The 24,806-nt window shown below is 36.4% G+C and overlaps 1 protein-coding gene across 3 annotated transcripts in view; it reads right to left on the bottom strand.

Annotated features, from left to right (window-relative positions):
* The window catches only part of FCHSD2 (FCH and double SH3 domains 2), a 320,644-nt gene that overhangs the window by 269,490 nt on the left and 26,348 nt on the right, over nt 1-24,806 (bottom strand). For 2 of the 3 annotated variants that reach the window (XM_063093284.1, XM_063093285.1), the window contains exon 3: nt 827-872. In XM_063093284.1, coding sequence (XP_062949354.1) covers nt 827-872 — 46 coding nt within the window. Of the gene's footprint in view, nt 1-826; nt 876-24,806 lie in introns of those variants that run through there. The other variant, XM_063093286.1, reaches the window with a different exon arrangement.

The following is a 24,806-nucleotide window of genomic DNA, read 5'->3' as shown; positions in this document are numbered from 1 at the left end:
GCCAAAATTTCCAAATTATGTTAAATTGTTTTTGTACATGGAAGAGTAGTTATTGATTCTCACACATCTACAAACAATATATCAACAATTATTTCTTGGCAGATTTGGCTATCAGGGTACAAATAAAGTTCTAATTAAAATAAAGAAAGAGGGGCTGGCTGGTTTAGAGTGTAATGCTGATAACACCAAGGTCAAGGGTTCAGATCCCTGTACCAGCTAGCCATCAACAATAATTAATTAAAATTAAATTAAAGAAGGAAATGCTTACATTTCCCAAGAAATATGCACAGGTAAGCTTATAAACACAGGAGTAGACTTTTACAGTTGTTCCTCCCGATGCACAAATTATAAAAGTCGTAATTATAGCAAAATTTTAACATACGAGAGATCATTAGAAGGAAAATCTAACATTCTGTAAATGTTCCATACCATAAATTGAAAACATATCACTCCCTATCAACAGGGCCATAATGAAAACTAAATGCCTGATTGAATAAATATAAAAATTAACCTTTCAAAAACTGCAAAGAATGGGGAATATAAAGGAGAATGAATATATATATACTTGTAAAGTGTATTCTTTTATCCTTCATACTTGTAAATACTTTACAAATATTGTAAATATTGTCTTCTTCCAAAAGGCTTACAACCTTCTTTGTAACAAGGAACAAGTTAGCTCATCACTTGAAGATTCAAACGGAGCAAAAAGTAGAGAAGAAAAGGAGTATGTGGAGATACTAAGGCTTCTCTCCAACAAACTTATCTGCCCTTAAGCTGAGGAAAAGAAAGATATATCTAGAATAGGGACCTCCAATTCCAAGCTTACCTGTGCATACTCTCTTTCTATAGCAGCCTTCTTCTGACTGAATGTCCTAAAAATACAAATAAAAATTAATTACCAAAAATATAACTTAATAATTTCATGTAAATTTATCAACACACTTTCAAATACTACCTGGTAAGATGTGTGAGGGAAAGGACAATATTTTAGGGTAGACTTGTGGCTCACTTTGGAGAGTGTGGTGCTGATAACACCAAGGCCACAGGTTTGGGTCCCTATATAGGGATGGCCAGTTAGCTCACTTGGGAGAGGGTGGTGCTGACAACACCAAGTCAAGGATTAAGATCCCCTTACCAGTCATCTTTATATAGGGAAAAAAAAGAAAAGAAAAGAAAAGAAAAGAAAAGAAAAGAAAAGAAAAGAAAAGAAAAGAAAGGAAGGAAGGAAGGAAGGAAGGAAGGAAGGAAGGAAGGAAGGAAGGAAGGAAGGAAGGAAGGAAGGAAGGAAGGAAGGAAGGAAGGAAGGAAGGAAGGAAGGAAGGAAGGAAGGAAAGAAAGAAAGAAAGAAAGAAAGAAAGAAAGAAAGAAAGAAAGAAAGAAAGAAAGAAAGAAAGAAAGCACAATATTTTATTCATCTCTATGTGCTTGGGAATACTGCTAACAATCATGATATCTGCAGTCAAGTGACCTACATTCAAATCTCAGCTCCACCACACCCTAGCTGTATGATCTTGGCCAAGTCATTTGACTTCTCTGTGCCTCAGTTTCCTCCTTGATAAAATGAGGATAATAGCAGTATTGACCTCAGAGGGATATTGTAAAATTTAATTATTTGAAATATATAAAGTGCTCACAATAGTGCCTGGCACACAGTAAAACCTGCATAAATGTTTGCTACTATTGTAAGAATAGCTAGTACATAGTAGGCACTAATAATGTTTATTGAACTTAACCAGCATACAGGGAACCACAGAAAACAAGGTGAAAATCAAATTTTGATCAGCTTCTCAACACAAAAAATGGTCAAATCATTACCTTTACTTCAGTTTTTTTTTTTTTTACAAGAGTTACAAAACAAACTACAAGGCCACTACAAATTGTGGCATGATGAGAGCATGTTTTCCATACATGTACTGATTTCATAGATTCTAAAGTACACATTTTTCACATATTAACATTTATGATTCTGGTATGCATGTTTCAATGATGATTAACTGTATTTTCTTTTATCTTAATGGTACATAAAATAACAGTGTACTTAACAAACTGTAGGCATTGTAGAATTAACAAAATATGGTAATGCTGACAAATTACCTTGAATATTCTGAGTTTAAAGACTTTTCTGTTATGTGCCAGGGATCTGTGCTCTTAAAACCACTGCACCAAGGCAGAGCAAACAAGAGTAAAAGGTCAAGGGAGAAAACAAATAAAGAAAAGAGCTAGAATAGGAAAAAAGACAAGCTAAAATTCCCACCTTAAAAATTATTTAAATTAATCAAAATGACTTTTGATTTCTTATATAAGAAATATAACTATTCAAGATCTTACTATATTTGAGCGAATAACTAGTTACCTCATATTAAAAATAACAAAGAAAAGTTTCTCTTTAAACCTAAAGATTCGTGCTTATTCAAGGGTGATTCTTTTTTTTTTCTATTTTCTTATTTACGTGTGTGTTTTTATTTATTTATTTATGCATGCATGCATACGGCTGGCCAGTACAGGGATTGAACCCTGGACCTTGGTGTTATCAGCACCACAGTTTAACCAAGTGAGCTAACCGGCCACCCCTAAGGGTGATTTAAATAACCAATAATAATAAAAATAAGATTCTATATAATAAATGTCTCCAGTGGATTTAAGAGTTAAGCAAGGGGAGAGGATTCTGGGAAAATGGTAGATGAGGAAGCACCAGAAATCTGTCTCTCCACTTAGACAACAACAGCACTAGAAGAATCTTCTCATGTAATCATTTTGGAACTCTAGAGTCAACTGAAGACGTAAACTTCCAGGGGAAGGCTTGGATGATAAACCGTGATTAATTTTGGCCAATTTCAGCTCTTATCACAGTAGCAGCCACCACTCCTCACCCCTAAGACTGTGGTAGGCAGCCATGTGTATGTTCCTAGAGCAGCTTACAAACAGCTACCAGAGCCAGGGTGGGCAAAAAGAACCCTGTCCTTAAAATATTGAGGATCTGTGCTCTGATCACAGATTGCTACTTCTGACCATAGAGGTGCAGATGAAGAGGGGGCTGACATTGTTTTTGCATCTCCCTCATATTGATGCAATTCCCTCTCCCTCTGGCTGAGGTAACTTCCAGAGGATTTAAAGGGCCAGCACCTTTTTCTTCCCCTTTTATTTTTCTCTTTTTTTTCCTTTTGGGAGCCAGACATCAAAGAATACGACATTCAAAAGCAAATGCACATACAAGGGCACTTCAAAAAGATCATGGAAAAATGGAATTAAAAGAATACAAATCTTTCCATGAACTTTTTGAAGTACCCCCACCACACAGGGGAAATTAGAAAGTCACTGTGCATGCCCAGGAGAATGTGGATTCAGAAAAGACCCAAAAAGACCTTATGTTAATACCACAGGCTAATCCTCAGTACAGATAGCCTACAATAATTTAAAAATTAAAAAGATAAAACAAAAACAGCATACTCCGAGGAAGGAAGAGAATGATTTCCAGAGCTTTCCACAGTATTACATTCAAATGTTCAGTTTTCAACAAAAATCACAAGGCATGCAAAGAAACAGGGAAGTATGTCTGTTCCCCAGCAGAAACTGTCCCTGTGAAAGACCTGATGGCAGATCTACCAGACTAAGACTTTAAAGCAGTTATAAAGATGCTCAGAGAATTTAAGAAAGACATGGTGAAAGTAAAGAAACCTATGTGTGAGCAAAATGGAAATATTAAAAGCACTGGCAAGTGGAAAATTTATAGCTCTAAACACTTACATTACAAAACAAGAAAGATCTCAAACCAACAACCTAGCTTTATAATTTAAGGAACCAGAAAAAAAATTAATTAAACCCAAAGGTAGCAGAAGGAAGAAAATAATAAAGATCAGAACAGAGACAAACAAAATAGAGAACAGAAAAAGTAATGAAGAAAACCAATGAAACCAAAAAGTTGGTTCATTAAAAAGATCAACAAAATCAACAAACCTTTACCTAGATGGACTAGGAAAAAAGAGAAGACTAAAGTCAGAAATGGAAGTGATGAACACTCAGCAATTCAATAGAAATAAGACTATGAGAGAGTACTGTGAATAACAGTATGCCAATAAATTAGATAACCTAGATGAAATGGACAAATTCCTAGAAACACAAATCCTACAAAGGCTAACCCACAAAGAAATAGAATATCTGAAGAGACCTATAACTAGGACTGAACAAGTAATCAGAAATCTACCAGCAAAGAAAAGCCCTGGACCTGATAGCCTCACTGGTAAATTCTACCAAATATTTAAAAAACTAACAATAATTTCTCTCAAACATTTCCCAAAAATTGAAGGTAAAGAAACACTCTTTAATTCATTCTATGAGGCCAGCATCACCCTAAAGCCAAGGCCACATAAAGATGCTACAAGGAAACTACAGAACAATACCCCTTATGAACACTGATGGCAAAAATCCTCAACCAAAAACTAGCAAACCATGGGCCGAGCCCGTGGCGCACTCGGGAGAGTGCAGCGCTGGGAGCGCAGCAACGCTCCCGCTGCGGGTTCGGATCCTATATAGGAATGACCGGTGCACTCACTGGCTGAGTGCCGGTCACGAAAAAGACAAAAAAAAAAAAAAAAAAAAAAAACTAGCAAACCAAATTCAACAGCATACTAAAAACATTATACATCATGATCCAGAAGGATTTATTCCTGGAATGCAAGAATGATTGAGCACACAAAAATCGATCCCTGTAACAGAAGAAAGAAAAAAAAACTACATGATCATCTTAATTGAGGTAAAAAAGCATTTGACAAAATTCAACACACTTTCATGACAAAAATACTCAACAAACTAGAAACAGAAGAAAACTACTTCAATATAATAAAAGCCATATACGAAAAACCCACAGCTAACATCCTACTCCATGGGAAAGACTGAAAGCTTTTCCTCTAAGATCAGTAACAGGATAAAGAGGCTCACTTTCACCACTTCTACTCAACATAGTGCTGGAAGTCCTAGCCAGAGCAATTAGACAAGAAAAAGAAATAAACGGCATCCAAATTAGAAAGGAAGAAGTAAAATTATCTCTGTTCACAGATAGTATGATTTTATATGTGAAAGACCCTACAGGTTCCACAAAATATCTGATAGAATGAATAAACAAATTCAGTAAAGTAGCAGGATACAAAGTCAAAATAAGATTCAGTTGGGCCGAGCCCGTGGTGCACTCGGGAGAGTGCGGTGCTGGGAGCGCGGCGACGCTCCCGCCACGGGTTCAGATCCTATATAGGAATGACTGGTGCACTCACTGGCTGAGTGCCGGTCACGAAAAAGACAAAAAAAAAAAAAAAAAATTCAGTTACATTTCTATACACTAACAATGAACAATCCAAAAACAAAATTAAGAAAAAGTCCATTTTTGATAGTATCAAAAAGAATTAAATACTTAAGACATAACTAAGAAGGTGAAAGACTTATACTATGAAAATCAAAACAATTCTTAAAGAAATTAAAGAAGACGTAAATAAATAGAAAGACATCTGGGTATATTCTCAAAAGAATTAAGAGCAGGGTCTCAAAGAAGTATTTGTATACCCACATTCATAGCAGCATTATTCACAATAGATAAAACACGGAAGCAGAGCAAGTGTCCATCAGCAGCTAAATGGACAAAAAAATGTGGAATATACATACAATGGAACATTATTCAGCCTTAAAAAAGAAGAAAATTCTCACATATTCTATAACATGGATGAACCTTAAGAACATATGCAAAGTGAAATAAGTCAGTCACAAAAAAGACAAATACTGCATGATTCTAATTATATAAAGAACTTAAAATAGTCAAAATCACAGAGACAGAAAGTAAAATGGTGGTTGCCAAGTACTAGGGGTAGAGGGGAATGGAGAATTATTATTTCATGAATACAGAGTTTCAGTTTTGCAAGATGCAGAGTTCTGGAGATGGATAGTGGTGATGGTTGCACAAAATTATAAAGGTATTTAACAACACTGAACTGTACACTTAAATATAGTTAAAACAGTAAATTTTATGTTATGCGCATTTTACTACAATAAAAAAATTGGAGGAAAAAAAGTGAAGCAAGACTTTTACTTATGTGGTATTACACACTATTATGAAGATTTAACATATATATGCAGTCCTTTAAAATGTAATTAGTCTACTTTCATTAAAAGAAAACATATAAACTATATATTATATACACACATATATATGGTACATATATGGTTGACCCTTGAACAACACAGGTTTGAACTGCACAGATCCACTTACACATGGATTTTTCTCAATAAAAACATATACAATACCGTACGTGTGTTTTCTCTTCCTTATATGATTTTCTTAATAACATCTTCTTTTCTCTAGATTTATTGTAAGAATACACTATATAACACATATAACATACAAAGTATGAGTTAACTGTTTATGTTACTGGTAAGGCTTCTATTCAACAGTAGGCTATTAAGAGTTAAGTTTTGGGAAAGTCAAAATTTATATGCTAATTTTCAACTGCTGGGGGGGGTCGGTGCCCCTAATTACTGTGTTGTTCAGAGGTCAACTGTATGTATATATGTGTATATATACCAAAATAGTGATGAAAATTTTCTTTGGGTCTTGAGATTACAGGATTTTGCCTTCTTCTTTTGCTTTTCCTTTCTACAATTTCTGATGTTTTAGTAAAAATATGTATTACGTAGGAGAAAAAAGTCTTTTAAAAAAAAATTCACACTGATAAACATATGCACTTTTTTACACCCAAAATGCTTTTCTGAAATTGGACTTAGAAGTTATTATGACTAGCACTACTAAATATGTTATCTCCCCATCTACTATAAATGTCCAAGCAAAAGAGACTAATTAAAATGACCTAGTTCATACTTCCACCATCAAAAAATCTGGAAAACTTACCTATATATTTTGTAAGAGGTGAAATTTTTCATATTTTACAAAAGATAAATATAAATATTTAAATTATTTACTACCCTTTTAAGCTTAGCTATAACTCATCTTGAAATAAAGATATTCACATGAAGTCTGAAAAAGAAATTAATTCATTTACTCTGAATATGCATATTAATTAATTTAAATATTCTCAGTGGCATTTTTATAGTTATTAAACAGTTACTTGTCTATCAACAAATTTCCTCTAACAAAGAAAGAAAACAAATCCAGGATAACAATTACTCAAAATTAAGATAATAAATATTCAGAAATCTATTCATTAGAATACATCATATATCAAGATAGCACAGCAAAAATACCTTATGATACTCTCCATTTGTATTAGTCTGTTTTGTGTTGCTATAACAGAAATAACAGAGACTGGGTAACTTATAAAGAACAGAGGTTTATTCGGCTTACGATTCTGGGACAGCTGCATCTGGCATGGGCCTCAGGCTTATTCTACTCACGGCGGAAAGTGGCAGGCAGCTGGCAGGTACAAGCAGATCACATGGCGAGAGGAAGCGAGAAAGAGAGAGAGGAGGTGCCAAGGTCCAATAAACAACCAGCTCACGCAGAAACTAATAGAGTGAGATCTCACTCAGGACCCCCACCACTCAAAGAGAGCATTAATCCATTTATAAGGGATCTGCCCCATGACTCAAACAGCTTCCAGCACTGTCGCACTGGGGATCAGATCTCCACATGAGTTTTCGGGGGATAACACATCCAAACTCTATCACCATATAAGATGAAAAGGCTAAAATTAAACATCAATTTCTCATAGAGCCTCTTAAAAATATGAGGGCTATACTAAAACAATCAGACAACAACAAGTATTGGCAAGGATGTGGACAAACTAGAACTCTCATACAGTGCTGGTGCAAATATAAAATGGTGCAGCTGCTGTGAAAAACAGCCTGGGAGTTCCTCAAAAGGTTTATAAACACAGAGTTATCATATAACCTAGAGTTCCGTTCTTAGGTATATATTCAGGAAAACTTAAAACATATTTCCACACAAAAACTGGTAAATGAATGTTCATAACAGAATTACTCATGACAGCCAAAAAGTCCATCGGCTGATGAATGTATAAACAAGATGTGGTATAGTCATACAATGGAATATTATTCAGCCATAAGAAGGAATGAAGTACCAAAACATGCTACAAAATAGATTACCTTAAAAACACTACGCCAATTGAAAGAAGGCAGGTGCAAAAGGCTATAGATTGTAGAATTGTGTTTATATAAAATGTCTGGAATAGGCAAGTCCACAGACATAGAAAGTAAATTAGTGGTTGCCAAGGGCTGGGGGATTGAGAAAAATTTTGCCATTATTCCAAAAGTATTTTTCTCTAACTAAATAAGATTATTATAAAGTTCATATGGAAAAATGAACATGTAAGAATAGCCATAAAAATTCTGGAAAATAGTAATATTAAAGAAGGCTTATCCTTACCTGATAATAAAAATTAATTTTAAAAGTGACAGTAATTAAAACGGCTTGGTACTAGAACAGAAGTAGACAGAGAGATAATTAAATACGTCAGAAATATACCCAAATATGTCTAAAAATTTAGTAACTGAAAAAGATGACCTTTCAATTCAGAAGAGAAAAGAAAGATTATTCAGTAAATTGTGTTGGGACAACTTGATAGGAAGATGCAATGCTAATCTGATCTTAGGGTGTTTGATAAAAAAAGGTAAAAAAAGTTACAGATAACTATCCTTTCATATAAAAATGTTTACACATATACATTTGATTATGATAAATATAATACTTCTCAATTACAGCAATCTCTCACATGAAAAACTGTCTTGTGCAAAAATCCTTACTGTGATTTCCTTAGGAATCACTATGATAGAATTTCCTAAAATATTACACGAGACTGGTCTAACAATAACAGGGCTCTGCAAAGAAAGAAACTGGTAGTAGTGGTAGAATAAAGAGCTTTTAGTACATTCCTGTTCATATTATTTAAATATATACCATGTGCATATGTATATATTTTTTATTAAGTTAAAATTCACATAATTAGTGCATTCACAATGTTGCACAACCACCCCCTCTCCCCAGTTTCAAACTCTGTCCTTCCCACAGAAGAACACCCCACACCCATTAAATAATTACTCCCCATTCCCACCACCCTCCCCCTCTGGCAACTACTAGTATAATTTTCTGTCTGTACTAATCTGCCTATTCTGGATATTTCATATTAAAGGAATTATACACGTGAACTTTTGTGCCTGGCTTCCTTCATTTAACATTCGTTTTTAAGGTTCATCCAAATTGCAGCATGTATCAATACTTCTTTCCTTATTATGGCTGAATAATATTCCATTGTATGGATATACTACAATTTGTTTATACATTCAGCTGTTGACAGATATTTGGGTTGTTTCCACATCTTGACTATTATTAATAATGCTGCTGTAGGGGATGGCCGGTGCGCTCACTGGCTGAGCGTGGTGCAGACGACACCAAGCCAAGGGTTCTGATCCCCTTACCGGTCACAAAAGAACAAGGGTTCTGATCCCCTTACCGGTCACAAAAGAAAAAAAAAAAAAATGCTGCTGTAAACATTCATGTTTAAGTCTCTGTATAGAAATATGTTGTAAATTCTCTTGGGTATATACCTAGGAGTGGAACTGCTAGGTCATATGGTAATTCTATGTTTAACTTTTGAGGAACCGCCAAACTATTTTCCATTATGGCTGTACCATTTCACATTCACACTACATAGTTTTAAATTTAATAGTTAAATAAAACAAACTAACCCTTCAAAATAAATTACAATGCATTCATTCAGAGGAATCCTATATGGCCACTAAAAAGAATACAGTAGCTCTACTTGTACTGGTATGAAAAGACGTCCTCAACTAACTCATGCAATAAACACTTATTGACTGGCCATCATGGGCCAAACACTGTATGGGAACTAATGACAGAGCAATAAATAAGACAGACATCAAGTAGGCTAATAGATAGTAAACAAATAATTACACAGGAATTATTCAATGATAACTGAAATAATTATAAATAGTGAGAAAGAAACTACAATATATTATCCAGTAATTCTTTTAAAGTTTGAGAAGAACTGTAAAGAAAGGTCTCATTTTATTTTAAAAACACATTAACATATACCTCTATGTAATAAAGACACTAGTTTATACTCACAAGTACCTGGATACTATAATCATATGGGGTTGGGGGAGAACACTCAAAGAATATACTCCAAATTTTTGTTGTTAGGGAACACAGTTCTCTTATTTTCTACACAGATTCTATGTTTTTTTCCAATTACCATCTTTTATTTCTATAAATATAAAAAACTAAAAGAATTAATTTTCCATCAATTCATATACTTACATGAGAAAATATAAATTCCATATAATCTAAAAAGGAATAATAGGGCCAGCCCCGTGGCTCACTCGAGAGATATTAGGCGGAAAGCTTTCAGTCTTTGACTACTATGATGTTACTTGCAGGCTTGTCATACGTGCCCTTTAACATGTTAAAGAAGTATCCTTCTATTCCTAGTTTGCTAAGTCTTTTCTATCATGAAAGAGTGTTGAATTTTGCCAAATGCTTTTTCTGCCTCTATTTAGATGACCATGTTTTTTTCCCTTCATTCTATTAATGTGGTATATTTCATTAACTGATTTTCTTCTTTTGAACCACCTTCACATTCCTGAGATACACCTCACTTGCTCATGGTGTATAATCCTTTTAATGTGTTGTTGAATTCAGTTTTCTGGTATTTTGTTGACAATTTTTGTGTCTATATTTATTAGAGATATTGGTCTGTAGTTTTCTTCTGGTATCTTTTGCTAGAATTCACTAGAGAAGCTGTCTAGTCCTAGGCTTGTCTTTGTTGGGAGGTTTTCTGATTACTGATTCAGTCTTTACTTGTTACGGTTCTGTTGAAAATTTCTTTTTCTTTTGAAATCGGTTTCAGTAATTTGTGTGTTTCTAGGAATTCGTCCCTTTCATCTAGATTATCTAGTTGACTGGAGAACAATTGTTCACAGTATTTTCTTAAAATCCTTTTAATTTCTGTAAGGTAGTAATACCTCCACTTTATTTTCTGATTTTAGATATTTGCATCTTCTCTGGGGTTATTTTGTTTGTTTTGTTTTTCAGTCTAACTAAAGGCTGGTCAATTTGCTGATCTTTTCAAAGAACCTCCTTTGGTTTCATTGATTCTCTTTATTGTTTCTCTATTCTCTATATCATTTATCTCTCATCTAATCTTTATGATTTCTTTCCTTCTGTTGGCTTGGGTTTGGTTTGCTCTTTTTCTAGTTCCTTAAACTGTAAAGTTAGGTTATTGATTTGAGATCTTTCTTTAAAAAAAAAAAAAATAGACATTTATAGCTATAAATTTCCCCCTGAATATTAGTTTCACAGGATATTATAAGTTTTGGTATGTTGTGTTTTTGTTTTCATTTGTCTCAAAGTATTTTCTAATTTTCCTAGTGATTTCTATTTTGATTCACTAGTTTACAGTGTGTTGTTTAATGTCCACATATTTGTAAAATTTCCAGTTTTCCTTCTTTTAATTGATTTATAGCTTCATTCCATTGTGGGCAGAGAAGACATTTTGTATGATTTCAATGTTTTAAAATTTATTGATAATTGTTTATGGCCTAAGAGATGGTCTATCCTGGAGAATGTTCTATGTGCACTTGAGAAGAATGTATATATATATATATATATATACATATATATATATATTCCCCGCCCCCCCAAAAGATGACCAGTAAGGGGATCTTAACACTTGACTTGGTGTTGTCAGCACCACACTCTCCCAAGTGAGCCATTGGCCAGCCCTAGAATGTATATATATTCTGCTTTGTTGCATACAGTGGTGTGTATGTGTCTGTTAGGTCTAACTGGTTTATACTATTATTCAATGGAATACAATTGATAGTCCAGAAAAAAAACCAAACATCTATGAGCAATTGATTTTTGACAAGGGTGCCAAACCATTCAATTTGGAACGAATAGTCTCTTCAACAAAGGGTGCTGGGACAAGATTTCCACATGCAAAAGAATGAAGTTAGACCCCTATCTCATTCCAAATATAAAACAACTCAAAATGTATCAAAGACCTAAATGTAACATCTAAAACTATAAAATTCTTAAAAGAAAATATAGGGGTAAATCTTCATGACCCTGGATTTGGGAACAGATTCTTAGATGGGACACCAAAAACCAAAAGCACAATCAACAAAGAAAAAATAGGTAAAATGGAATTCAACAAAATTTAAAACTTTTGTGCATAAGAAAACATTATCAAGAATATGAAAAAATAACAGAATGGGAGAAATATTTGCAAATCACATATCTGATAAGGGTCTACTATCTACAATATTTAAAGAACTCTTATACCTAAACAACAAAAAGAGAAACAACCCAATTTTAAAATGAGCAAAGAACTTAAATAGATATTTCTCTAAGAAGATGTACAAATGGTCAACATTATTAGTCACTAGGGAAATGCAAATCAAAACCACAATGAGATACCATTTCACAACCACTAGGATGGCTAGAAAACAAACAAGCAAACATAAAAAAAAGACCCAGAAAATAATAAGTATTGGCCAGGATGTGGAGAAATCAGAACCCTCATACACTGCTGGTAAGAATGTAAAATGGTGTACCTGCTATAGAAAACAGCTTGACAGTTCCTCAAAAAGTTAAACACAGATTTACTTTATGACACAAAAATCCCACCCCTAGGTATGTATATACTCAAGAGACCAAAAAATGGATGACAAAACCTATATACACAAATATCTAGCAGTATTACTCATAACAGCCAAAAAGTGGAAGCAACCCAAATATCCATCAACATATCAATAGATAAACAAAATGTGGCATATACATGGAATATTTTTCAGCCATAAAAATAATTAGCACTGGTTGGAAGCCCCCAGGCTCCTGAGCTGGGGTAGGGGTGAGGGGGCCAAGGGCCTCAGCCATGCCCCCATCCCCCGCAATGTCTACAACCAGGCCAGTGAAAGAGCCAGCTGTGGGTCAGCTCCGCCCCCTGTCTCCTCCCTCTTCCTCCCTCACCGCTTACAACAACTTAGAATGTAAAAATAATAATAATAAATAAATAAAATGATAAGCACTGATACATATTATGACATGGATGAACCTGAAAAACACTATGCTAAGTGAAAGAAGCCAGTCATAAAAGGCCAATTTGTCAGTAGGGTTCTCCAGAGAAGCAGAACCAATATATTGTGTATATGTACAGAAAGAGATTTACTTTAAGGAATTAGCTCACGGAAATTATGTAGGCTGGCAAGTCTAATCTACAGGGTAGGCCTGCAGGCTGGCGACCCAGAGAAAGCTGATGCTGCAATTCAAGCCTGAAGGTCATCCAACTGAAGACCTAGGGAAAAGCCTGTGTTTCAGTTCAAGTCTGAAGGCTGAATGCCCTCTGCTTCAGGATTCCCTCTTGCTCAAGGGAAGTCAGTCTTTTGTTCTATTCAGGGCTTCGACTTACTGGAAAAGGCCCACCCACCTTATCGACAGAAATTCCTTTCCTCTAGTCTACTGATTTAAATATTAATCTTACCCAAAAACACCTTCACAGAAACATGCAGAATGTTTGTCCACATATCTAGGTACCATGGGCCAGCCAAGCTGACATATAAAATTAACCATAAGAGCTATACATCATATGATTATATTTATATGAAAAGACTAGAGTAGGCAAATCCATAGAGATAGTGCACACATTAGTCACTGCCAGGGGCTTTATAGAAGCGGGAAATGAGAAGTTACTGCTTAATAGGGATGAGGTTTTCTTTTCAGGTGATTAAAATGTTCTGGAATCAGATATTGGTGATGGTTATATAACACTGTAAATGCTGGAAGCTACAGAATTTTATGGCTTAAAATGGTTAAAGTGCTGAATATTACATTCTGCTAATTTTACTTCAGTTTAAACTAAAAAAGAATATATGGGTGTTTTCTGCGAACAAGATGCAGGCCCCAAAGTGAGAGTGAGTGCCAGCATGTAAGTTGTCAGGTACCATTCAGTAGGGCCACTTACAGCATCAGTGGGCCTTCAAAAACAGAAGCTAGAAGTGAATCACAGAATTCCTAGGGAATTGCCATGGTCTGAATATGTCCCTACAAAATTCATGCCTTGAAACTTAATCACTAATATGATGGTATTAAGAGGTGGAGCCTTTGGAGAAGTAATTAAGTCATGAGGGCTCCCCTCTCATAAATGGGTTAGTTAACTTATAAAAGAGATTGAAGGTAGCCCCCTATGTCCTTTGGCCCTCCTGTCTCTTCCACCATGTAAGGACACAGCATTTCTCCCCTGTGGAGGACCCAGCAACAAGGCACAATCTTGGAAGTAGAAAGCAGCCCTCACCACACACTGAACCTGCTGCCACCTTGTTCTTGGAATTCCTAGCCTCCAGAATCCTAAGAAATAAATTTCTATTCTTTATAAATTATCCAGTCTGTGATATTTTGTTATAGCAGCAAGAACAAACTAAGAAAGGGATACAGAGACAGTACACAGCCAGAAAAGAGACAAATATACAGATCAAGGAAGTACAAGGTCAACCATGAAAGACGTCTGGGAGGTCAAAGAACCCAAAGAAGTGCTCCAAAACTTTGGCAACCTAGATGAAATGGGCAAATTCCTCGAAGAACATAAATTACCAAAACAAAATTTTAAGAGTCCCTAAAGCAATTAAAGAAGTGGAATTTCTAATTAAAAGCCCACCACTCAAAATAACAAACAGAAAAAACAAAAACAAAATTCCAGGCCCAGATGGCTTCACTGGTTAATTCTATCAAACATTTAGAAGAAATAAAACCAATCCTACATAAACTCTTCCAGAAAGTAGAGAAGAAAGGGAATACTTGCCAACTTATTTTATGAGGCCAGTATTACTCCTACACCAAAACTTGAAAAGACATCACCAAAACAAAACAAAAACACCTATAGCCAATATCCCTTATAATCACAGAGATAATAGTCCTTAACAAAATATCAGCAAATCAAATCCAGCATTATATAAAAAGGACAATACATTACCAATGGGGTTTATGTGAGGAATGCAAACATGGCTCAACATTCAAAACTTAAACAACATAACTCACCATAGAATAAAGGAGAAAAGCCATATGATCACTTCTATAAATGAAAAAGAAAAAAAATTACTTTTTGACAAAATCCAACACCATAACTCAAAACAAAAACAAAAACAAAAAGCCCTCTGGAAACTAGAAATAAAAGGGAACTTCCTCAACCCGATGAACTATCTGACTTCAAGACTTACTATAGTAAGTTACCAAGTTACCAAAACGGTGGTAATGGCATAAGAATAGATATATAGCTCAATCATTCAAAATACAGAGTCCAGGAAAGCACACACACACACACACACACACACACACACTCTGATTTTCACCAAAGGTACAAAAGCTAATTCAATGGAGAAAAGATAGTCATTCAACAAATGGTGCTAGATCAATTAACTAGAAATGGATCATTACAATAAATGTAAGAGCTAAGTTAGGTTCCTAAAAGAAAACATAAGAAAAATCTTTGTGACATTGGGATAATCAAAAAGTTCTTAGCATTAAAAAGCACAAACTATAAAGAACTTTTTTTGATAAAATAGATTTCATCAAAATTTAAAACTTTTACTCTTTGAAAGAAACAGTTAAGAAAACAATAAAGCCACAGACTAGGAGAAAAACATATCAGACAAAGGACTTATATCTGGAATATATAAAGAACTCTTACAGCTCAACAATAAGAAGTCAAATAACTCAATTTTTAAACATGGGCAAAAGATGTGAATAGACATTTCACGAAAGAAACTACCCAAATGGTCCATGAGTATGAAAAGATGCTTAACATCACTTTTTTTGTCATCAAGAAAATGCAAATTAAAACAAGATACCACTAAACATAACTAGAATGATTAAAGTTTAAAAAATTAACAATACAAGTATCAATGAGGTTGTAGCACACAAATGCTCATACATCACTAGTAGGAATGCAAGATGGTACAGCCACTTTGAAAAACATTTTGGCAGTTTCTTTTAAAGTTAATACAAATTTGGGGGTCCAGTCAAGATGGCAGAATAGACGGTTCCCAGAGTCACTCTCTCCCACAAATCAACCAATTTACAACTATAAAAATGCAACATCAGCCAAGCTGGGGCTGCTGGAGCTCAGGGGAAGAAGAGGAGAGACCTACGGAGTTCATGAAGGTGGGAGAAACCACGATGAAACAAAAAGCTGCTTGGAGCATTTCGGGACACGGCTGCTTTAAGGCTTGAGCTGATGAGCGCATGGAGCAGGTGCCGGCAGAAGCCGCAGCTGTGCCCTTCAGATAGAGTTACTTGGATGCAGCAGGAGAGAAGAGGGCCTTGGTGGCCCCCAAGACAGCAAGACCACTAATAGGGTTCCCATGGACCCATGCAGGAGCAAAGAGCCACAACTGAAAAAAGGGAGCCATTCAGAGGCCACTGAGTCATCTCAAGGTATCGGCGCAGGGCCCCGTCCCATGGGAAGTGTTTGGAGCATGGGCAGTGGGCGAGATGGGCGCACTGGGAGAACACTGGGACACAGCAAGGACAGCCAACCTGCCCCCCAATCAGCACAGGACCACTCAGAGAAGAATGGTCAGGAATGCAGAATTGCATGGAGTGCAGTTTGATGAAAAAACTCAGGCCCAGATCAGAGATTCCACAGAACACAGATCCACCTCGTCTCTGGAGAGCTGTTTAAGTACCTATAAGATCAACCATTAAACCCTGAGCTGCACAAAAAGCCTTCCCTAGGAAAACAGCAGCAAAGCAGCAATTTAACTCAACCACACAGCTCAAGTACTGGTTCACACAGGAAGTTCCCCAATTTAGAAGTAAGCAAAGGACAAAAAATTAGTTCTGGGCCAGGCACACCACCAGTACCTTGGGGCCTGCCTCGGAACCGGAGGCTTGGATCCAGGGACCAGACCCCACTCCCACTTCCACGCAAACTGTGTCAGCACCTTGGGGCCTGCCTGGGGACCTGAGACATGGAGAAGGGGACCGGACTTCTCTCCCACAACAAGGTACACCACACCAGCACCTCAGGATGCACCCGGGGACATGAGGCATGGAGAAGGGAACCAGACCTCTCTCCCACAACCAGGCACACCATGCCAGCAACTCAGGGCCCACCCAGGGACCCAGGGTATGGAGAAGGGGACCGGACCACCATCTCACAACCAGGCATGCTGTGCCAGCACCTCGGCACATGCCCTGGGACTTGAAACATGGAGAAGGGAACTGGACCCTCCTCCCACAACCAGGCACATGGAGCCAGCGCTTCAGGGACTGCCCAGGGACCAGAACCATGGAGAAGGGGACCAGACATACCCCACAACCAGGCACACCGCCAGCACCAAGGAGCATGGCAAAAGCATCACCTCCTTTTGGTGGCCCACCACAGCCACCACAATAACCATGGCTGCCATGAAAGTGGTTAGACGCCACAACCACCACACAGATGGTCCGCCAACCAGTGGAGTGCATTGACACAAGGAGAGTCACCAGCAGAGACAAAGAAAAGAAGAGGATGTCTCACTCCACAAAGCCCATTTCAGAATGACAGAAGAAACATCAGGTCTATGATAATATTGGGGGACCTGAACACACCTCTCAGCATTGGACATATCATCTAGGCAACAAATCAACAGAGTAAACATTATTCTTTCAGAAGGAGAGAAGTAATCTAGGGTAATTAGAGGGGGGAGGGGGAGATATTGGACAAGGGGCATAAAGAATAATTATGATTTATAACAATATATATGCTAGTAATATTGATTTGATCAACATATCTCAATGTTCAACCCCAAAAATATGTATAATCGATTTTGATTCAATAAATAAATTTAAAAAATAAAAAAATAAAGTTACTACACATTTGTCAAATGACCCAGCAAGCACACTCCTAGGTATTTCCCCAAAAGTAATGAAAATGTATGTCTGTACAAAAACTTGTACACAAATATTTACAGTAGCAGCTTTATTTATAGTGTACAAAAATTGGAAGCAATGAAATGCCTGTCAAGTGATGAATGGCTAAACAAATTATGGTTATACCCTGCTATGGTTTGAATGTTTGTCCCCTCCAAAACTCACGTTGAAATTTAATTGCCATTGTAATAATATTAAGAGATGGGACCTTTAAGGGGTGATTAGGCCATGAGGGCTCTGCCCTCGTGGGTGGGATAAATGCTATAATAAAAGGGTAAATTTAGCCCCCTTCTTTCTCTTTTTGCCCTTACACCTTTCTGCCATGTGAGGACACATCAAGAGGGCCCTCACCAGATGCTAGTGCCTTGATCTTGGACTTCCCAACCTCTGGAACTGTGAGCCAATAAATTTCTGTTCTTTATAAATTATCCAGTCTCAGGTATTCTGTTATAGCAGCACAAAATGAACTAAGACATACCCTTACTACAGAAAACTTCTTAGCAACAACAACAAAAAAACAGGGTGAGGGATAAAACATTAATATACACAACACAGATGACTCTCAAACATTACACAACAAAACAAATTACACTAAGATATCAAGCACAAGTATATCTACTGTATAGATATGAAATTTATATGAAATTCAAGGAAATACACAACTACAGTGACAGTAGAATAGTAGCTGTCTGAGGCTAGACCATCAAAAAGCACAAGGAAACTTTTAAGGATGATGAAAATGTTCTATATTTTGGGTGTGGTAGTGATTAATCAACTACACACAATTACTAAAATGTATCAAACTATATATATTTTAAATGGATAGGTTTTACTGTATGTAAAATTATATCTCAATAAAATTAGGAAAAAATAAAACATAATAAAACTTGTAAATACCAAAATAAGTATTATCCTTTTAAGTACCACTACTTCAGAACCTGCAAAACACTGAAATAAAATTTTGATTTATCATTTCTGAAAACTTAACCTGTTTCCATTTCATAAGATTTGATTAGATATAGTTTAGGTACTATCTATTCCAGAAATCATTACCTATTTCCCTATGCTGGACCAAGTATCTGTCTTCTGGACTCCCAAAGTACATACCTGTCTTACTCCCAAAGTACATATCTGTCTTACTATCTATAAACACACTGAAAATATCTGCATTTGTGTCTCTCTCTCACACAAGTCTTTTGTAGCCCCAAGCATTAAGCTTGATGCTGGCACTGATACATTCAATTAAGCTGAAATAAACCCACGGCACACCTATACAAAAAATATAGATACTATTACTGCCAAATGAAGGTAAAAATACTTTCCAAGAAAAAAGTTAAGAAATGCCAAAAAAAAAAAAAAAAAAGAAAGAAAAGGAAAAGAAGGGGTTTGCTAATATCAGCATTCTTTGTATCACTCGAGATTTATGCAAATTTATTTTAGATATTCATTAAATCTAATTATAACAAGCCACATTAACTTGACGTGCTATTCCTTTAACAGTCCCAAGAGCCAAGCAAATCCTCCTCCAGAGAAGGTTTGTAATATCCTTTAAATTTTTAAAAAGCACTCCTGTATCCTTTACTTTTGCAATGTCTGAAACATGGTGCCTAAGGTCCTAGTAAATACTGCTGGGGAAATGACAAGACAAAAATGCAAAGAAATGTTTTCTGTTATTAAAAATTCTTTAAGCAGCTCCCAAGGACCTGACAGTCACACTTCCCCACTGTAAGCAGAACTCATTTTAAGTGTAGGCTATAATATAGTTGCTAGTGGATAATAAGTGTAATTCCAATCCAGCTCATGTAGCCTACCACTTGGCATTAGTGAGAAACACCATGTACACTTTACACCTGGAACAATTAAATAGTACCCAAGGTATTATCACTTTATTCTGCTTCTCCTAAACAGAAAAGACAGTACAAACTTCACTAATTCACAGCATATAGCTAACGTACTAAATGGCGAAATTCTAAATTATACAATATAGTTTCATATATTTAAATACTTGTAGAATACATTTATTTGGAAGCAGCCTAGCAATGGACTGAGCCACAAAGGCTGTCATGCAAAAACAATAACAATCCCCATTAGTGAAACACTTCAAACTTTTCAAATTTTGTAACATTTCTCTAAAATTAAAATTATTTATATTTGAATACTCACCTGACAAGTCTCAGAAGTTCACTTTGGCAGTATATGTTTTATGAACGCTATGTAAAGCTTATAAAGCAAAGATGAAAATGAGAATGAAGCTTAATTATCTGCTATCTCCAGATATTACTTTAAAAATATAATAGGAAAGGAACATATATTTAACAGTGACCATCTCTGGATGACAGGAATATAGGGTGACTTAAATTTTCCATTAATATATCTTAACATAAAAGTACAATTAAAAATATAACACCCATGTAGTTATCACAAATGTCAAACTTGCATCTTATTTGCTTCAGGTGTATTTTAGAGAAATATAAGTGCATGGATACACTAAAGTCTACCATTTGTATTACTCTCCCTCCTCTTATCAGGGGCAACCAATATGATGTCCTTCCTACTCAAGTCTTAATACTTTACATATATTTGTATCTATCAATAGTTCATAGTATTTCATCATTCTGCAACTTGGCTTTTACAGTGAACATTAAGACTGTGAGATCCATCCAAGAGATATATTTCTTTCCTCTTACCTGCTGCATTATATTTCATCATTTAATTATATCATCATTCATTTACCCAGCCCCCTATCAGAGAGGGATCCCCCTATAAACTTTTTGCTACTAACAAACAATGACACAGTGAACATTACACTTAGGATACAAGAGTTTCCCTAAGGCATAAACAGGGAAGTAGAACAGTTGGGTCATAAGTTACACACATTTTAAATTTTACTAAGTGGCTCTCCAGAGTCACTGTATGAGTTGCAACTGGGGCACATCCTTGTCGATATCTGTAAGTGCCAAATATTATTTTCTGTCAATCTGAGGAGTATGAAATTACATCTTATTGCTACTTTCCTTTGCACTTACCCAACTACTAATGAAGTTGAACATATGTAATATCTTTATAAGCCATCATACCCTTTTTACATTTCTATATTTGATAGTCTGTATTTTCTTATTGATGTATAAGAGGTATTTATAAATTCTGAATCCTAACTATTTTTTATATGTTTGTTATACGTTACAAATATCTGCTACCTGCTTAACCTTGTCTCAATTTCATAACTTATAAAGAAATTTCAGATTTTGTGGTACACAAATTTATCACCTTTTTCTTGTGGTTTATGCATTCCATATCTCAAAAAGTCTTCTCTACCCAGGAGTCAGATTGTATATTCTTTTTAAGAATTTTAATTTCCCTTTATACATTTAGCCTGTTAGTCCATATGGGATTTATTTTTTGACATAGTCTGAAGTGGGGATCTAATTTTTTTTTCTCTATCAATAAGTCAATCATCTAACACCATTTACTGAATAGTAAATTCATTTTCCAATCTATAATGCTATTGCTGTCATAAACCAATTTTCAATGTATGTTTGAGTCTATTTATAGGGTCTTAGTCTCTTTAGTCTATTTGTCTATCCCTATGCCAATACCATATGGCTGTAATTACTAAAGCTTTACAATAAGAATAAATGTATCTGATAATTCTCCCAAACATCACCTAATATGTCAGAATTGTCTTGGCTAGTCTTGAGTGTTACTCTTACATGTGAAACTTGGAATCAGTATGACAGATTTGACAAGAAGAAAAAATATCTTTTGAGGTTTTAACTGGAATCACACTGAATTTATAAGCCACAGAGAGAACTGATACTTTAATACTGAGTCTTTTCATCCATGAACATGGTACATATTTTTACATTAATTCTGGTTGTCTTTTATGTCCTTCAAACAGTATTTTTAATTTTCTCCATAAAGTTTTGGCATAGCACTTAAGATTTAATCTTGGATGTCTTTATTTTTGAGTATATTTACTATTGCTCTTGTGAATGAGACTTTTTCTACTACTTTTATTATTGGTGATTTCTGCAGTACAAAAGCAAAATTAATTTTATTATGGTGATTTTATAACTAACAACCTTGCCAAACTCTTATTAGTTCTTGCACTTTGTACGTTTTAGATTTATCTACTGTATTGGTCTGCTTTTGTTGCTTATAACAAACTACACAGAACTCAGTGATTTATAAAGAAAACAAAATTTATTTGCTAACAGTTTCTGAGGCTGGGAAATCCAAAGTTCATCTGGTGGTGGCAAAAGTGACCCAAAGACCTCACATTGCAAGATGATGGAAGCAGAGAGAAAGTGAGGCAAGGTGCCAGGATCTTTTAAACAACCAGCTCTCGTGGGAACTAATAGAATGAGATCTCACTCATTAATCCCCCCACCTAGGGAGAGCATTAATCCATTCATGAGTGATCCACCCCCATGACTCAATCAGTTTCTATCACTGCCACATTGGGGATCAAATTTCCACATGAGTTCTGGGAGGACAATATACCCAAACTCCATCGTCTACCTAAACAATCTTATTGTTTTTAAATGATGACAATTTTATGCCTCTTTTCTAATCCTATACTCATGTCTTTTTCATGTCTTTTGAAATTGGGGGATGTATCAGTCAGGGTTCTTCAAAGAAACAGAGCAAATGGGGGAGGGGGAGAGGGGGACAGAGAAAGAAAAGGAGAGAGAGGCAGAAAGGAAGAGGAAGGATGGGAAGGAGAGAAGGAGAGAGGAGGAGGGGGGCAGGGGGAATAGACAGACAAAGAACTATTTTAAGAAACTGGCTCATGCAATTGTGGGGACTAACAAATCCATAAACTTGAGGCAGAATTTCTTCAAGAAATCTCAGTTTTACTCCTAAGGCCTTTCAACTGATTGAACACCCACATTATTGAGGGTAATCTCCTTTACTTAAGTCAAGAAATTGTAAATGTTAACCACACAAAATACTTTCACAGCAACACACAGATTAATATTTGATTAAGTAACTGGGTACTATAGCCCAGCCAAGTTGACACATAACACTAACCATCACAGGGCACATATTTGTCTTACCCATGACTTTAATGAGAAGACTTCTAAAGCATCACCACAAAGTATGATGATTGCAGTAGGTTTTTGATAAATCCCCTTCTTTTCAAATTGAGGACTTTCCCTTCTATTACTACTTTTCTAAGAGTTTTTATTTGAGATAAGAGTTTTTATTCTGATTGGGTACTAAATTTTATCAAATTCTTTCTGTGTATTTACTGAGATGATCTTACAGATTTACTCCTTCACTCTGTTAATTTTAGATTTTTCTTTTTTGTGTGTTAGATTTTGTAACGTTAAACTACTCCTGCATTTTTTTTAAAACCCAATTTCAAGGGCTGGCTGATTTGCTCAGCTGGTTAGAGAGTGGTGCTGATACCATAAAAGTCCAGGGTCCAATCCCTGTACCAGCCAGCTGCAAAAAAAAAAAAAAAAAAAAAAAAAAACCACCTCCATACACCACTAGATTTTATTTGGTAAGCTTTTGTTTAGAATTTTGTACTTATGTTTACAAGTGACACTGACCTTTAATTTTGATTGCTTGCATTGTCCTGGTATGATTGTGACATCACAATTATACAAGACTCATAAAGTAAGTTGGGAAGCTCTCCCTATTCTGCGGAACATTCTATAAAATAGGTATTACCTAATCTGATAAAATTTAATTGCAAAAATGACTTTTCTGGGCCTAGTGCCTTAGCAAAAGTCGTATTTCTTTTTTTAGTTATCAATTCAAATTGTTTCATGGTTGGAGTTCCAGTCAAGATGGCAGAATAGACAGTCCCCAGCATCATTCTCTCTCACAAATCAACCAATTTACAACTATAAAAATGTAACATCAGCCAAGCTGGGGCCGCTAGAGATCAGGGGAAGAGGAGAAGAGACCTATGGAGTTCATGAAGGCAGGAGAAACCACAATGAGAGAAAGAAAAACTGCTCTGAGCGTTTTGGGCCACAGCTGCTTTAAGGCTCCAGCTGTTGAGCACATGGAGCAGAAGCTGGCAGAAGCCGCAGCTGTGAACTTCAGATGGAGTTACTTGGAGGCGGCAGGGGTGAAGAGAGCTTTGGTGGCCCCCAGGACAGCAAGACTACTAATAGGGTTCCTGTGGACTCATGCAGGAGCAAGGAGCCAGAACACAGAAGTAAAAGGGGAGCATTCAGAGGCCGGTGAGTCATCACAAGGGACCGGCACAGGGCTCATCCCATGGGAAGTGTTTGGAGCACGGGAGGTGGGGAAGGCAGGTCCACCAGGAGAACAATGGGACACAGCAAGGACAGCCAATCTGTCCGCCAATCAGTGCAGGACTACTCAGAGGAGAATGGCCAGGAATGCAGAATTGCATGGAATGCGGTTTAATGAAAAAACTGAGGCCCAGATCAGAGTTTCTACACAAACCAGGTGCATCAGGTCTATGGAGAGCTGGAAGTACCTATAATGTCAACCATTAAACCCTGAGCTGCAAAGAAAGCCTTCCCTAGGGAAACAGCAGCAAAGCAACAATTTAGCTCAAGTACTGGTACCCACAGAAAGTTCTCCCGTTTTAGAAGTAAGCAAAGGACAAAAAATTAGTCCCAGCCCAGGCACACCACCAGCGCCTTGGGGCCCACCAGGGGACATGAGGCATGGAGTCGGGGACTGGACCCCACTCCCACGTCCCGGCATACAGCCAGCACCTCAGAGCCCACCCAGGGGCCCAGGGCATGCAGCCAGGGACCAAACCCCCCTCCCACAACCAGACACACTGTGCCAGCACCACCCGGGGACAGAAGGAATGAAGAAGTGGACCAGACCCCCCCCCCCCCCCCACAACCAGGCACACCGTGCCAGCGCC

This window comes from Cynocephalus volans, chromosome 4 (genome assembly GCF_027409185.1).
Source record: "Cynocephalus volans isolate mCynVol1 chromosome 4, mCynVol1.pri, whole genome shotgun sequence".
Lineage (NCBI taxonomy): Eukaryota > Metazoa > Chordata > Mammalia > Dermoptera > Cynocephalidae > Cynocephalus > Cynocephalus volans.
This window is presented reverse-complemented; position numbering and strand designations above follow the sequence as displayed.